Source organism: Penicillium cataractarum, assembly GCF_028827025.1.
Source record: "Penicillium cataractarum strain IBT 29864 chromosome Unknown utg000009l, whole genome shotgun sequence".
In the NCBI taxonomy this organism is placed as follows: Eukaryota; Fungi; Ascomycota; class Eurotiomycetes; order Eurotiales; family Aspergillaceae; genus Penicillium; species Penicillium cataractarum.
The window spans coordinates 880106-894789 of NW_026622745.1; the positions used below are offsets into that span (position 1 = coordinate 880106).

Below are 14684 nucleotides of genomic sequence, written 5' to 3' on the forward strand. Positions count from 1 at the left end.
GATGAGTCGCGATCTAAAGTCTCCTGGTTGTCGAGTTGGCGATACGCGACCACACCGCCTTCACCCGCATTCTACAAAGTCGCTTTGGTTGATCATCGTGGTGGATCTAGGACTATCTGCATGTACCTGTATTAAATCCACTATGCCTACACAATCTCTTTCTAGTACATTGAAAACAGTGTCGTAGTGTATCTACAGATGCAATTGACTAAGGTCGTAATCAATTAAGAAACATATATGCCCAAGGGACTCCCAACGCCGCGGAGATAATTTTGCTTCCCCTCATCCCACCGCAATTTGTCGTCAAATATCATCGTCTCTGACTTTTATTTCTTCTTAGGGCCGCCCTTCTTGTTCTTGGATCCAGGCTTCGAGAAGACGATGGAGGGACGGGTACGGCGATTGCGATGCTGCTTCTGAATGCGCCCGGACTTTGAGGAGGTCTTGGAGGACTTGTTGTCGATATCCATGGCTGTATAACAATTAGAATGCCATTCAGAGCACAATATAGCAGTGCCGGAAGGCATGGAAGGGGGTCAACTTACCCTCGTCGCCAGCAGCAGCCTTCTCGTTTTGACCGGCTGTGGGAAGAAAAAGTTAGATACGTTCTCTAGACATAAAAAACCGCTCTGCGCACACATACCAGTCTCGTCAGTCTCTAGATCCATAGTGGCCTTCGCGGGAGCCTCAGGCTTAGGCTGAGAGGCGATTTCTTGCAGCTTTGCAGCCAGACGCTCGGTGCGGGCATCGACGACTGGGCCGAACACCTTCTTGCGGAGGGCGGCTCTGTTGCGCTTAGAAACGCTTGCGCGGACACTTTTCGCCATTTTGATATGATCACTTGTATATCCAACAGAATCAGATCTGCCCTGAAAAGAAGAGTCGAGTGGAGTTTTAGAGAGGGGAATGCGACGAGGTCGTCGGCTCGAAACTTTTTTTTATCGCGATAGGCGGGCGTCTTATGTCATCCGCAACAAGGCCGGGGAACGGACAACCACCGCCGAACAAACCAACTTCACCCTCGGACTCGTTTCCACGAGGCTGACGTCCTGTCGCCCTTATAGATCTGCGCCGCGGTTCAGCGATGTATATTTGTGCGTCCATTATACCTGGCTTAGCGGCATATTGCACTCTGCCTGAGCGATGCCCATTCGAGGCTCTTTGAATCACAGCCGGAAGTCACAACTCGCACGTCCCCAGTCACAATGGCATCCTCCGGCCAACTATCAGAGATTCCACATCTCGTGGCTCTCATCAGGACCCTCACAAATCCGCAATTGAAAGAACTTCTACGAAATGAGGGCCTCGCGGTGTCCGGTGTCAAGGCATCGCTGCAGCTCCGCATCATTGACTGTTCGTTATCTCTTTCTCTTCACCCCGATCCTCTTTGTTTTCTGTTGGATGGTGTCTCTCTCTATGTGTGGCATACTTTTGGTCTCTTATAGGAATCTCTCACTTTTGTTTCTGGGGCTACATTCTTTGTGATAACTTGCTAATAATTTTGCTACAATAGATCTTGAGCGCCTCGCCAATTCCGAAGGCAATGGAGCCCGTTACGATGCCCTGAGACGACTTATCTATCAGGTCGCAATCCCCGGAGCTTCGGCTTTTCAGTCCTCTTCGCCTAGCTATCAACTCCCACCTCCACCTACTGCTCAGCCTACACCGTCGCAATCTCGACCTACATCTTTGGGTGCCATGGCTCCCCAATCCAGCTCACACGGTGCGATACCTATTCCTGCTACAATATATACATCGCCAGCAATAACTGATAAGTTTTCAGGTCGCCTGGTTTTCAAAGAAAGCCCCTTCTTCACGATCATGTCCCCTTTGACTTCGGTGATGGAATGCAAAGGTATACACCCTACCCCACCGTACAATCGCATCAATTCGTCTAACATGTACCAGTCCGTGAACAAACCAGGGATAGCATTGAGCTCAAGGTCTCGCTGAGTGCATCCACGGCGTCGGATCTGCAAACCGACCCAAACCTTCGGGTGATGATCTACTGTGCGGCGGACTCGGGCCTGAAGCAATACACCAAGTCTGATATTGCGTTCCCCCATCAAGTGGAACTCAAAGCCAATCTGGATGAAGTCAAAGCCAATCTCCGTGGTCTGAAGAATAGACCTGGCACGACCCAACCAGCAGATGTCACAGCGCATATACGCAAGAAGGCAAATTATCCTAACAACATCGTGATGACTTATGCATTAACAACAAAGGTAAGTCCTCGCTTTGATTTTCTACATAAAAATGAGCGTTACTGATACCCCGGCACAGAAATTCTTCGTGATTGCTAACCTTGTCCGACAACATCCCGTTGAAGAACTTGTCATGCAACTCAAATCCCGCAAGATCATCTCGAAGGAACAGGTGATCCGCGAAAGTAAGAACAACGACCGTTTCTGAACTGGGGACTCGACCTTCTAACATATGCCTGCTACAGTGAAAAATCGCGCAGAGGATACTGATATAGTTGCGACATCAAGTATCATGTCACTCAAGTGCCCGCTCTCAACGCTCAGAATCCAAGTTCCTTGTCGCTCAGTGATCTGCACCCATAACCAGTGCTTCGATGCGTCATCTTTCCTTGAGCTGCAAAAGCAGGCTCCCACTTGGACCTGTCCAGTGTGCTCAAAGTCCACGAGTTTCGAGTCTTTGCAGGTAGACCAGTAAGTCCTGATGCTCTATGCCCCTCTGTTCAAATGTTATTTGAGCTTGTATATTGAATGTAGCCGTGACAGATATGTTGATGACATTCTCGGATCCACATCACGAGATGTCGATTCAGTGGTTGTAGAACCGGATGGCACGTGGTCCGCGCCCAGCGATGCAAATACAGTGAATCTCGGCGGGCGAACTCCAACAAGCGACGACGATGATGACGACGATGACCTGATTGAGATCAGCGAGCCTGGCATTCCTTCTATGAAACAAGAATCAATGTCTACAAACATCATGCTGGAGCGAACTCCGGCGCAGTCCAAGTCTCGAGAAGCATCGACTCCATCCTCAGCGGCTCGCTTATCAAGTAAGAAGCGCCCTGCAGCCCAGGTCATCGATCTCACTGGCAGTGACGACGACGATGATGAATCGCCCGCCCCTCCCGTGAAACGTCCAGCCTTGAACTTTGGTGTTCGCGGGATAGCACCGCATGATTCTCACACGCCAGTGGCTAACAGCCCCCTGAACAATCGAGCTTATCCACCTCCTCCGTTCTAGGGGAGTTCATCGCGGGATCTTGGTTCACTGAATTTACGTATTCTTTTGTTTCCTGGCTCCTATCTGTCTTGGAGTTGGGCCTTCTTCTTTTCCCTTATTCTTTTGTCTTTGTTGATCCCCCCATTTCCCCTTATGTCTCTCACAATTGCATCTGGCTGTGGTGTTTTGGGCGTATCCCTGGTCTTCTTGGGACTTGCAAGCGGGTTTACTTAGGCAGATGTGGCTGTTCGATGCCAGCAATAAAAGCATCTATATCTGGAATTGAACAGGACGAATTTATTGTTAGTAACGATGGATTTGTGAGCTGCTTTATTGGAACAGCATTCTTTTCGGATTTAAGTAACTTTATTGACGTAATCTGCTGAAATATAGAGTACTATTATTTACAGACTTGAATGGTTCTCTAATTATATAGAATGGGTAGACAAAGGTATCCGCATGTCAACACGAGTGGAGAAAGCCGAGCTCTTCTCCAACTCCGCCGGCTTACCACATTAAACCACCTCCCGTACCTCTTCCCCCTCCAACTAACACCGCGACAACCAACGCACTTCAACTTCACCCTCCTCCACGACTTCCGATAGAAATATCCCCCTCCAGCCCACAATGTCCTTCGACGCCTCAGCCTCATTATCCATCTCCGATCCAAACGCCCGCGCCCTGAGCTCCTCATGCTTCGACTTCCTACTCATCGAACTGGTCCCCATGGCCGAACGCCTTGCGAAAGACCTAGCTACACAAGATAATCCCGAAGATGAGGAGGTTCGCGAGTCTACATATTTTCGTCTTGAGTCCCTGGGGTACCGGGTTGGACAGGGTCTTGCGGAGAGGTGTGTGAATGCAATACAATCCACCCCCCCCCCCCGGGGCATGATCTTCCAGGAGTGCGCGAGTACACCGGACTCCTGAAGGAAGAGGAGCCGAGTCCTCCGTTATTTCGAGACCGGCTTGTGGTATATTAAATACTGGATACTGGATGTGTGGACTAACATCAATCAATTGATCCAGATTCTCCCGAGATCGCCCCCGATTTACCGATAACCTGGACGTGATCAAGTTTCTCTGCAAAGACCTGTGGACGGTACTATTCAGGAAACAAATCGATAATTTGAAAACAAACCACCGAGTACGTTCCATGGCCCGCACACCGCAAAGCAACGCTTAAAAGCCGGACTCCTCCCGCGGTCTTTACAACGGTGATCGCGATGCTAATCGGAGCTGGATAGGGAGTCTACGTGTTGACGGATAGCGCATTCCGACCCTTTGCCAGGATGAGTATGGCAGTGCGTGCGGAAGCTATAACGATGGCGCAAGCAGTAAGGGCTCACCCCTCTTCCCTTGATACTGTCACTGTGACTGCGGAAAGCTAACGCACGGTGATTCCAGTACCTATGGTTCCCTTGCGGTATCATCCGAGGCGCTCTCGCCAATTTGGGCATCAATACGACTGTGCAGGCGGAGACGTCCGAGCTTCCAGGGGCAACGTTTCAAATCAAGACGGTGCCCGCTCGGCCTTGAACTTGAATTGGAAATGGAACTAGAAGAGCGAGAGCCGGAGCCAGGAGTACAGGAATAACGTAATGTCCAGGCAGGCCTGGACCACGACTTTGCAGACTAGAGACTTGCATCGCTCCATCGGCATCTTTATGATTCTTTTCCAGGCTGAGCTCTTTTGCCGGCAGGATCCGACAAGAGTTCCGCTCATGTCCAGAATACCTTCTCCATCACGATGGAGAGCCTCTTCGGCCGTGGGCTACGCAGAAAAGAACTCTAAAAAATGGAGGACACAAGGAGTATAAAGGCTTGAACCGAATAATCTTAATTCTTTATGCGCATGGCTTTCATTATCTGTGGAATACCGTGTCGCTCGACTGAGAAATCCTCCATTCATCTCCATTGGTCGTTCATAATCTCATTGCCTCGCACTTAAAGCCTATCTTTCCGCGAGAATCATAATTAGCGAGGCTCTGCAATTTCCGAGGCCAAATAAATTTGGGGGGGCCTGTCGGCGGATATCAAATGCGGTATTGGGGGATGGTCGAATAGCCCCAGTATGGGAATATAATGGGTAAAAACGACTGGAAGGGAATGAGGAGAGGGGAAGAGAGTATTACTTTGGTGGGGGGTTCTTGACAAACTCAACACCCTTCTCGATGTTGGTCTTGAGGCCCTTGATGCAAGCCTCGAGGAGGCTCTTCTCCTTCTCGGTGACACCACCCAGGATGTTGGTGGCCTTCTCGGCACCGTTGGGCTATATGTATCGTGTTAGCAGTTTATTACAATCAATGAGAAACTCTTGGAATCAACTTACGCCAAGCTCAACAGGGGTGGAGAAGAACTCAACGCCAGTGGCCTTGACGATCTCCTCACCACCGGGGACACCGGGCAGGTAGACGTAGGTGGGCTCGACAATGCCCTTCTCGCCCTTGGCGGCCTTGATCACAGCCTCGGCGAAACTGAGAGATGTTAGTGGTAGAACTTTCAAATGCAGAAAAGGGCTGAACTATACCGGAAACCGGCGAAAGCCATGGACAGAGTGGCGGAACCGGCACCGTCCTTGGCCTTGACAACCTCATCACCACCGAACTGAACGCCTATAAAGAAGGTCAATAGCCGCAATTAGACAAACTGGTGAGGTCGTGGTATGAAAGCAGTAGCACTTACGGTTGACAAGAGCGTCATAGCGGTCAGCGGGGATCTGGAAGTCGGGGGAGACCTTGCTGAACAGGGGAACAATGGTCTCGCCGGAGTGACCACCGATGACGGGAACGGTAGCCTTGGAGGGGTCGGACAGACCGGAGAACTCCTGGGTGAAGGTCTCGGCACGAACGACATCCAGAGTGGTAACACCGAACAGGCGCTGGGGGTTGAAGACACCGGCGGCCTTGAGGACCTCGGCGGCAATGGGGACGGTAGAGTTAACGGGGTTGGAGATGACCAGGGTGAAGGCATTGGGGCAGAACTCGGCGATACCCTTGACCAGGTCACGGACAATGCCGGCATTGATCTTGAAGAGGTCGTCACGGGTCATGCCGGGCTTACCTGGAATTGAGAGTGTTAGCAAGTTACGCCCCGCCAGTTTCTGGGACAAAGAGAGGAGGGTACGAACGGGGAATGCCAGCGGGGATGACAACGATGTCAGCGCCAGTGAGGGCGTTCTTCAGGCCATCATCCTTGGGGAGGTAGCCGGTGATTTTCTAGCTGATGGGTCAGCAATGGTGACTTTCTTGGCAAGATGCTATCTTGTCGCGAAGTATAGAGAAGAGTCCATAGGGATTGAATCTGATACAGGGCGAATAGAAAAGGATCTTGTCACGTACGGCAACGGAGGAGATGTGAGACAGGTCAGCGGCGACACCGGGAGTGTTGACGACATCGTAGAGGGCAAGCTCGTCAACCAGAGGGGAAGCCTTGAGCAGGAGAGAGAGGGGCTGAAGGAAAGAGACGGACAATGGTTAGCAGACAAGCTTCGACATTGATCTAAATCTTGTTGGGGAAGGGCTTTTACCTGGCCAATACCGCCAGAGGCACCAAGAACAACTGCGCGCAATCCGGTTAGTTAGTCAATGGGGTCGAGAAGCTAGCTGGGAACAGCATGGACATGATGATTCATGACATACCAGCCTTGACCATGATGTGAGATGGGATATGAAAGAAGAAGATGGGAGTAGAGCAAGAGGGGAGTTGATGGGGGGGGAAGGAGAGAGGCGGAGAGGAAGGAGGGGATCGGGTTATTTATTTGACTCGTTCCGGACGAGGAGGAGGGGCGGTTGCCCCTCAATCAACCCCGGAGTTGCCCATCGGTCCCTTCACAAGCTAAAAACTGAAAGCTCCGATGACGAATTTACAGTCCAGACTGGAGATTGTTTGAGTATAGATCTTGTTTCTGATGCTATATAATAATATTTAGACTTGATGATGTTTAATAGTGACTTTTCACTATGATTGTACTGTATATATTCATCTTATCAAAGGGTACACCTTGTATACTCCCCCACCAAAGACATGTGCTACTCGGTACTTCTTATAGAAATGTACTGAGTACCTTAAGTATCTACCTATCTACTATTAAATACTTTCTATATCACTATATCATTTCCTCTCCTCTATTTTTGAAAACTGCATGATCAGCAATTACCAATCCAACGTCTCAACAATATTCCAACTAGCGGCTCTCGCTTTTTTACTGAATTGGGCTGCCCGGTCTGCAAGTCTCCGCAATTCATAGTCAACTGATGGTCAGGAGGTACAACGCGGACTACTCTGGTCCCTACGGGTAACTGTGGTACACCCTAGGTTCCAAATGTGCCTAATTACTTAGTCCTACTCTTTGATCCAATGGAACCGGCATTAGTAGTGATCAAGTTGACGTTCTTGGATATAGTCATACATAGTAGTAGTCCATTATGTCAAGGGAATACTCTTCCTACTCTACTTAGTATACTCGTACTATATCCTGCACTCTCCCTCTTGTCAAGGTCTCCATCAGTATATCTATCGCTTATTCAACCAGTATAGTTAACTATAATACTATACATAGTGTTCCCCAATCCAGTCCTAATAACCTGTTCTCCGCACTAGTCTACTCTCCATCCTAGGGCAACAATTCCCGGTCCATCTTCCGACCTTCGCTCCCCAGCCCTTTCGTTTTCTTTTCGGTCGCGGCAACTGTCCTTAACAAAGTCTCGGCTATTGTCCCATCATGCCCGTGATTCTCGGAAACCATTTGCAAGGGTTCCATTCGCCGTCGGGAAAAGGCGGAATCATCAAAGGGTCTCCAATTCCACGGCAAACGACATCATTCCAGTACAGTAGTAAGTGGGACTATTTTGGTGGTCTCGTTCTCTCTCTCCCCCCACGATATCCACCCAATCCCGGGTCTTGATTCTCAAATCTGGATGACGAGTCCAGATCACTGCTAACCATCCAGGGCCCGAGGCTGATCTTCCATTCGGCCCGACGAATCGGCTGCCAGTCAGTTGAACTCCCTACTACACCCGCACCAAAGCTGATGATCATTTTTCCGTTATCTCCGGAATCATGGAATACCTATGTTAGAAGCACTTTTCTTCCTTTATCGTTGAAATTCTTGTTTTCTTTAAACCAACCGGGGTCGGGCAACTTAAACCCCCCGGAAAGCAAAAAGGTATATTTTGCTAGATTACATGGACAGGTTATTCTCCAATCATGTTTTCCAGCACCGGCGCGCGCACGGTTTTAAATCTTTTCAGATGCCCGAATCCGATCCCACCTAAGATGCGCGTTCGCCCCCTCATCGTTTTGACTTCCCTTTCCCTATCTCCGTCCGTGAAGATATATTTACTCGGAGGCCTCGGTGGCCTTGCGGGCCTGGGCACCACGGGGCTTGGAGGCGGGGGTGTCCTTCTTGGGCTGCTGGGAGCGGCGGAGGGCGCTCACACGAGCAACGGCCTCCTCGCGGACATCAGCGCGGTAGCCGTGCTGGGCGGTCTTGCTGGCAACACCCTTGTAGATCCTATATAAACATTCGGGTCAGTACGATTTCCTTGTCTTTTCGCGCAAGCTCTTGTATAAACCGATTTTCCAATCCATGCGCAATGTCGCAGGCGATGTAGAATAGAAAAATGTAACGGTTCGCTAGCTTGGCGCGAAAGAGGGGAAATGTGAGGCCTTCTTACTTGCGGGTGGCGGTCTTGGAGCCGTAGGTGACGGAGACCTGGTTCTGGGCGGGCTGCTGGGGGTTGCCGGGCTTCTTGGTGATGACGGTGACGGCACCGTTCTCAGCGGACTGGACACCGACGGCCTATAAGAGATTCGAAGAAATGGTGAGCTAGTAATCTTTGTCGAGTTCCCGGTTCGAGAATTGTGTATTCAAGAATGAGGCGATAGAGCGCAATGGAGAGAAATTGGATATATACCTTGTTGTTGGCGTAACCGGCGTACTATAAGAACCCCTCCGTTAGCTTTCGCGTCACTCGATCATTTGCCAGCGGGGTTTCCAGGCTTAAGAATCTTCATAGATTCAATTGCACTATCATACCTTGAAGGAGTGCTTGTTGACCAGGTTCAGGGGGTCACGGGAGAACTGGGAGCCACCAGCGGTGTTGCGGCGAACCAGATAAGCATTCTGGTTACCTATGATGCCACAGCTGTCAGCCACGGGGCTCGCAAAAAACAAAAATTCGATTAGGCGGAAATTTTTGAAGACGTACGGGTGATCTGCCAGATCAGGTCGTTGGAGACGTTAGCGCGCTGGACGGACATGGTGACGGGTATGCTTGATTCGGTGGAATAAGATCGTGAATCTCCTTCTGGCAGTGGTCGGAGACGTCTTGTGTGATGGAATTCTCGACTCGGGCGCCTCGCTAAGCAGGCCGCTTTGGGAATAGTGCCCGTAGTGATGCCTGGATGCCTTAAGGTTGGTAGGACCTTGCTTTTCTTATCTAATCGGAGCTGCATTCCAGTTTTGATGCCTTACAGCCCATTCTCTCAGGCATCTTAAACCTTTCCTCATTCGGCCAGTTTGGGCGTCGCGGATGACGACTCCCCTTCGAGTGCTCCGCCTCACTCTTCATTGTTGCGACCTTGTGCAACGCCTGGCTTCGGGAAGCCTTTCGATCGGCCTGCCCTCAAGCTCTATCAAACATTTCGAACACTTTGTGTGTTCTGTCCATCATGACTTATTTCCTTTTCTACTCTCTTATAATCTCCGTCATCATCGCGGGAACAGGTAAGTCGTGAATCCCTCCCCGATACGGGTTCGTCGGATCTACTACCATGAATGAAGGCTGACCAGACATTTCAGCGCTCTACCTCACGCGGTCAAGATGGATCCATCTACTGCCAGTCCCTGATTACCTCTACCATCGCCTTCCCTCTAGCTTCACGGGCGACTTGGAGGCCGGCTTCAGTTCCTCGCAATTCGACATCACGGCTAATGTTGCAGACGGGGACACTCGGGCTGGATTGGATCAAGCAGCAAAACGGGAAATTCAAAAGATCATGAGAGCCCAAAAGGTCAACTTTGACGAGGCCCGCCGAATCTACACCGAACAACGATTCGCGAGTAATAATATTGGCCCTGATGGTCGACCCCGGGACCCCAAATTTGTCTCGTTCTCATGATCCCACGCCCAAGCGCATAGTTCTTTCGTTCTAGTCTCTCTTTTTTCTCTCTCCCATTTCCTTCGTCGGTTTCTGTTGACCTTTGGAAGTTCCTTCTTTTTGCACCTCTACCGTGTGCTTCTCCGGCCAAATCGTGATGACAGCACCACGTCTACCATGCTAGTCGTAATTCCTTTCATCTGAAACATTACATTACTCTACTTGTTCAAAGTACCTCCACAAATGTCTTCCTATCATATCTCATTTGATTGGTCAAGGGGTGGCCTCGCAAGGGAATTGGCTAGAGCATCGGCTGGCGTCAAGGACGCCGCTTCCCTATGTCTGTTCATGGCGGAGGAATCTGCTGGAAACCCCCAGAGTCATATATTCCCATAGATCATTCAATGTGATCCAGACTCCAACGTGTGGTCATCCTAGTCGTCACCACCTTAGCCGAGGCATGCTGTGTATAAGTGATCCGCTGAGATTTGAGGCCGCAGCTCCCCTGTTTACTTTTAGATCGTAGCATGCACAAGTTTCTTTCGCGGCAAAGTCATCAATCTGATATACGGCCATGTGTTGCATTCCAAATGTCGCCTATGTTTGCTCAACGACCAGTTCCGTATCCCGGCTGCTGGAATCCAGGAGGTAACGACGGAGGTGCTCCCGGGGCCGCGGGGGCCCCCGTTGGAGGTGCAAAGCCAGGAGGACCAAAACCTGGCGGTGGGGCCGCCGCTTGTGGAGGATAAGAAGGTTGTTGGCCTGCACCGTTGAATCCTGGTGGGAGGAAGGTCTGGGGGCCGCCATACCCGGCCTGAGATGGCGGAGGACGAGCTGGGAGACCTGGCGGGGGAGTGGTGAGTGACGAAGGAGGAGGAGGTCCCGGTCGGCCCTGCTGAGAAGGAGGGGGTACGTTCTGATAGTTCATGGGGATTGGCATGGGGCCCCTGCCCATACCGAGGTCAGGCGTCTGCGGACCGGTGCTCACAGGACGTGAAGCATCACCATTTGGTATAGCGGTAGGTGTAGCAGCAGGACCAGTACCCGCTCCTGGGAATTGAGTAGGTGTAACCTGCTGTGTTGGTGGGCGAACATTATGTTTCCGAGCCTGCGCGGCCAGCGTTCTCTCGGCCTCGTCACCATGTCTCTCTCCCTTGCCATCTTTTTTGTAGGCATATTGCACGGAAACTTGCTTATTCATGAGGTATTGGCCGTTCATGTTGGTAATGGCTGCGTCGGAGGACTCGAAATCGGCAAAGGAGACGAATCCATAACCCTTGGACAGATTGTTGTCATCCCGAGCAATCTAGAAGTAAATTAGCTCTTGTTGGTTTCTCACAGTCCAGACACAAGGGGCACTGACCTTGGGAAGATTGACCAAGCTGCCAAAGCGACTGAATGTGTCGTATAGAACTTGTTCCGAAACCATGGGGTCGAGATTTCCGACAAAGAGCTCTGCTCCGATTTCCACTGATTTTTGCTTATCTGCGGAGGCCTTGTTCACCCGAATCGGCTTTCCATAGAGGCGAATGCCGTTCATGATTCTCGAGGCATACTCGGCATCTTCTTCACTGATATACTCCACGAAACCATATCCTTGGTGTGACTGCGTGACTCGATCTTTAGGGAGGTGGACGTTCACGATGCGCCCAGCTTGCAACATGAGCTCCCATACCAAGCTATCGGAAGCCCGCTCATCCAAGTTGCCGATGTAGACCGTGGCCTCTTTGTCTTGCTCCCTAGGTTTCTACTGTCAGTACGAAGGATACTTCAATGGGAGGGCATGGGTTGGGGTAGGATAGAAGATCTTACCAGTGTCTTGCGCCAGACATATCAGCGACGACGCCACTTACGGCGAGAGACAAATTCGAATTTCAAACTGAACGATCGCGAGCGCAGGAAAAGAAAGCAATCGAGTTGTAATTTTGTTTTGAATTGGCTGCCGGTGGTAGAGTAGAGAACGTGGTGCGTTTGGTTGAAAGGGAGGTTTGGCGGATGGAAGCGCGGCAGTGATCTCGGTGGTCATTTGGATTTCCCGACCTCCGAAAACTTTTGAGCCAACTTCTCGCGGCTCCCGCATTTCTCGAACCTCCTCCGCTTTCCACCTTCGACCCTTCAACCCATTCCCATCTCCGGATTCCCAACCGTCTATCGAGATTCTTCACGTCTAGTGCCTACGACTATTCCTTTCGTCTCTCGAACTCTCCTCCTCTTTTCTAAACCCTCTATTCCTTCCCGGACTGCTATTCATCATGGTTCAATTCTCCGAAGAGACCAAGGTAAGCCTCCATTCCGATATCCACACGATCCTCATTACATGACCACTAATTCGGTATTTTCTCTTTCTACAGGAGCGCGTTTCCAAGGTCATCGATATCTCTCGCGTTGCGATCCACTAGTGAGAGGCCCCCTGCCTGCCCGCATCATCAACCATCCTTTCGATGCCCTTTCCATATACAACCGAGCTGACACTTTCGGATCTGATAGCGGTTACTTGCCTCTGATCGTCTACCTTGGTATGTCGGAACCAGTGATCTTTTCCGGAGAAACGATCAGATGATTAATGCGCAATGAACAGGTTACTCCTACAGCGAGCCTAAGCCGTCTCTTTTCAAGTAGGTCGCAAGTTTACTGTCTCTCGGCAGCTCCATCTAACTTGAGTGATCAGGCTTTTCTCGCCTCTGGCATAAGCGTCGCGTTGTAGCGCATTCTACCGGCACTAGAATGACCATTAGCCGGCAATATTGAGGGATCCACGACAGTCCAGCTAATTGGCCTCTTCTCTCACGTTTCGCTCGCCCTACAATGAAGCCCAACAACCCCTTTATTCGGGTAGCGTTTTAGATCATGCCTCGGTGGCTCAATATGTGGGGGGGGGGGCGAGCTGTACAATCTACCCTTGAGTCTATGATATGTATTTTTAAATGGAAAATTGGATGTTAATTGATTTTGGGTTGCAATTCCTTGCCTTGGTATGGTGGGCCACTACCTAAAGAGACTTAAGATATGTCACTTGCCATAACCAGCATAATCATCATGATCCTTTGTATAATAAGCAGAGCGTAGACTCCACCATATCCTCTCCTGTAATCCGTGATTTATGACCCGTGACTCCCCAATAACAAAGATGACGGCATTCTGCCGCGGTTCTCCGATATCGTCTGGAATCATATTATATTCTTCAGTCATCCAGCGGTTAAAATCACTTCAACCCTTGCAACAACCATCACAAGTACATATTCACGTTCACCAACATTTTGTTGAAATTCCAGCCCAGGGTTCATGACTGGCAAGGATGGGTTGTCTTCATCAGTCGTGGAGACCGTAGCGGGATTCACAGCAGGTGTTGCCTCGACACTCTGTGTACACCCTCTTGACCTAGTGAAGACCCGCCTTCAAGGTACGCTGATGACATGAGGTCTCTCCCATGGCCCCCTCTTGACTCTGTTTTTCAGTTCAAATATCCTGATGCCATGATTTGACTAATTTGACCTGCTCAGTCGACCGATCATCCCCCTCCCGTCTTGGCAACTCTTTACGGATTATCCGTGAGATTTCCACGCACGAGGGCGGTCTCCGTGCCTTCTATCGTGGTCTGGCTCCTAATCTGATTGGAAACTCGACGAGCTGGGCGCTGTATTTTCTCTGCTATGGCAGTCTCAAGGACGCCATCCGCATTTACCGAGGACGGGAAGATTGGATGCTCACATCTTCTGACTATTTTCTTGCCTCTAGCGCAGCAGGTCCGTATCCATTGGCAGGAACACTTTGACCTTCCGACCTCTGACTAAATTATTCTAGGAGCCTTAACATCCATTCTTACCAACCCTATCTGGGTCATCAAAACCCGGATGCTCGCAAGTGGTGCCCAATCGCCCGGAGCTTACCCTTCGTTCATGTCTGGTGTGAGGCAAATTTACCGCACTGACGGCATGCGTGGCTTTTACCGTGGACTGATCCCCTCATTGTTCGGTGTCAGCCACGGCGCTTTCCAGTTCATGGCCTACGAAAGGCTGAAGGTCTTCCGTTCCCAGGCACTACATAGAGAATCCTCAACGGAGCTGCATGATGCCATGGTGACCAAAAACCTTGGAAACCTGGATTTCCTGGTTCTCTCCGGTCTGTCCAAGGTTTTTGCCGGGTGTGTGACTTACCCATATCAAGTCATCAGATCACGACTACAAACCTACGAAGCCCACATCTTATACCGTGGGGTTCTGGACGCGATGGGTCAGATTTGGGCAAAAGAAGGTATTGCAGGGTTCTACAAGGGACTCGGTCCGAATTTGCTTCGAGTTTTGCCGAGTACCTGGGTCACATTCCTTGTTTACGAGAACACAAAGCTCTTTATGCCCAAGCTCGCAGAGAGTGTGTAG

The 14684-nt window shown here is 50.5% G+C and overlaps 9 protein-coding genes across 9 annotated transcripts; 5 read left to right on the forward strand and 4 right to left on the reverse strand.

The window, feature by feature from the left end:
- Positions 1-326: 326 nt before the first annotated feature.
- Positions 327-827, reverse strand: N7496_010967 (DUF2423 domain-containing protein; the record flags this gene model as incomplete). The annotated part of the gene is made up of 3 exons (XM_056703880.1): positions 327-472; positions 546-581; positions 644-827. The coding sequence occupies 3 exons, from the start codon at positions 825-827 to the stop codon at positions 327-329; spliced, it is 366 nt and encodes a 121-aa protein (XP_056549840.1).
- Positions 828-1205: 378 nt separating this feature from the next.
- N7496_010968 (Siz/PIAS RING finger protein) lies at positions 1206-3225 on the forward strand (the record flags this gene model as incomplete). The annotated part of the gene is made up of 7 exons (XM_056703881.1): positions 1206-1353; positions 1514-1723; positions 1784-1855; positions 1909-2225; positions 2284-2389; positions 2450-2675; positions 2748-3225. The coding sequence occupies 7 exons, from the start codon at positions 1206-1208 to the stop codon at positions 3223-3225; spliced, it is 1557 nt and encodes a 518-aa protein (XP_056549841.1).
- Positions 3226-3831: 606 nt separating this feature from the next.
- Positions 3832-4743, forward strand: N7496_010969 (trafficking protein particle complex subunit; the record flags this gene model as incomplete). The annotated part of the gene is made up of 4 exons (XM_056703882.1): positions 3832-4055; positions 4234-4351; positions 4452-4541; positions 4612-4743. 4 exons carry the CDS (start codon positions 3832-3834, stop codon positions 4741-4743), a joined length of 564 nt encoding a protein of 187 aa, XP_056549842.1.
- Positions 4744-5335: 592 nt separating this feature from the next.
- Positions 5336-6858, reverse strand: N7496_010970 (malate dehydrogenase; the record flags this gene model as incomplete). Its single annotated transcript, XM_056703883.1, has 8 exons — positions 5336-5476; positions 5537-5681; positions 5735-5819; positions 5890-6267; positions 6335-6422; positions 6546-6656; positions 6734-6765; positions 6846-6858. 8 exons carry the CDS (start codon positions 6856-6858, stop codon positions 5336-5338), a joined length of 993 nt encoding a protein of 330 aa, XP_056549843.1.
- Positions 6859-8544: 1686 nt separating this feature from the next.
- N7496_010971 (uncharacterized protein) lies at positions 8545-9468 on the reverse strand (the record flags this gene model as incomplete). Its single annotated transcript, XM_056703884.1, has 5 exons — positions 8545-8719; positions 8883-9007; positions 9123-9146; positions 9245-9339; positions 9417-9468. The coding sequence occupies 5 exons, from the start codon at positions 9466-9468 to the stop codon at positions 8545-8547; spliced, it is 471 nt and encodes a 156-aa protein (XP_056549844.1).
- Positions 9469-9879: 411 nt separating this feature from the next.
- On the forward strand, positions 9880-10329 carry N7496_010972 (DUF2015 domain-containing protein; the record flags this gene model as incomplete). The annotated part of the gene is made up of 2 exons (XM_056703885.1): positions 9880-9934; positions 10010-10329. The coding sequence occupies 2 exons, from the start codon at positions 9880-9882 to the stop codon at positions 10327-10329; spliced, it is 375 nt and encodes a 124-aa protein (XP_056549845.1).
- A 586-nt stretch (positions 10330-10915) lies between these two features.
- Positions 10916-12140, reverse strand: N7496_010973 (U2 snRNP complex subunit HSH49; the record flags this gene model as incomplete). Its single annotated transcript, XM_056703886.1, has 3 exons — positions 10916-11614; positions 11672-12047; positions 12121-12140. 3 exons carry the CDS (start codon positions 12138-12140, stop codon positions 10916-10918), a joined length of 1095 nt encoding a protein of 364 aa, XP_056549846.1.
- A 420-nt stretch (positions 12141-12560) lies between these two features.
- Positions 12561-12998, forward strand: N7496_010974 (mitochondrial import receptor subunit TOM7; the record flags this gene model as incomplete). The annotated part of the gene is made up of 5 exons (XM_056703887.1): positions 12561-12587; positions 12660-12706; positions 12796-12824; positions 12887-12923; positions 12977-12998. The coding sequence occupies 5 exons, from the start codon at positions 12561-12563 to the stop codon at positions 12996-12998; spliced, it is 162 nt and encodes a 53-aa protein (XP_056549847.1).
- Positions 12999-13590: 592 nt separating this feature from the next.
- Positions 13591-14684, forward strand: N7496_010975 (putative mitochondrial folate carrier protein Flx1; the record flags this gene model as incomplete). Its single annotated transcript, XM_056703888.1, has 3 exons — positions 13591-13708; positions 13809-14051; positions 14110-14684. The coding sequence occupies 3 exons, from the start codon at positions 13591-13593 to the stop codon at positions 14682-14684; spliced, it is 936 nt and encodes a 311-aa protein (XP_056549848.1).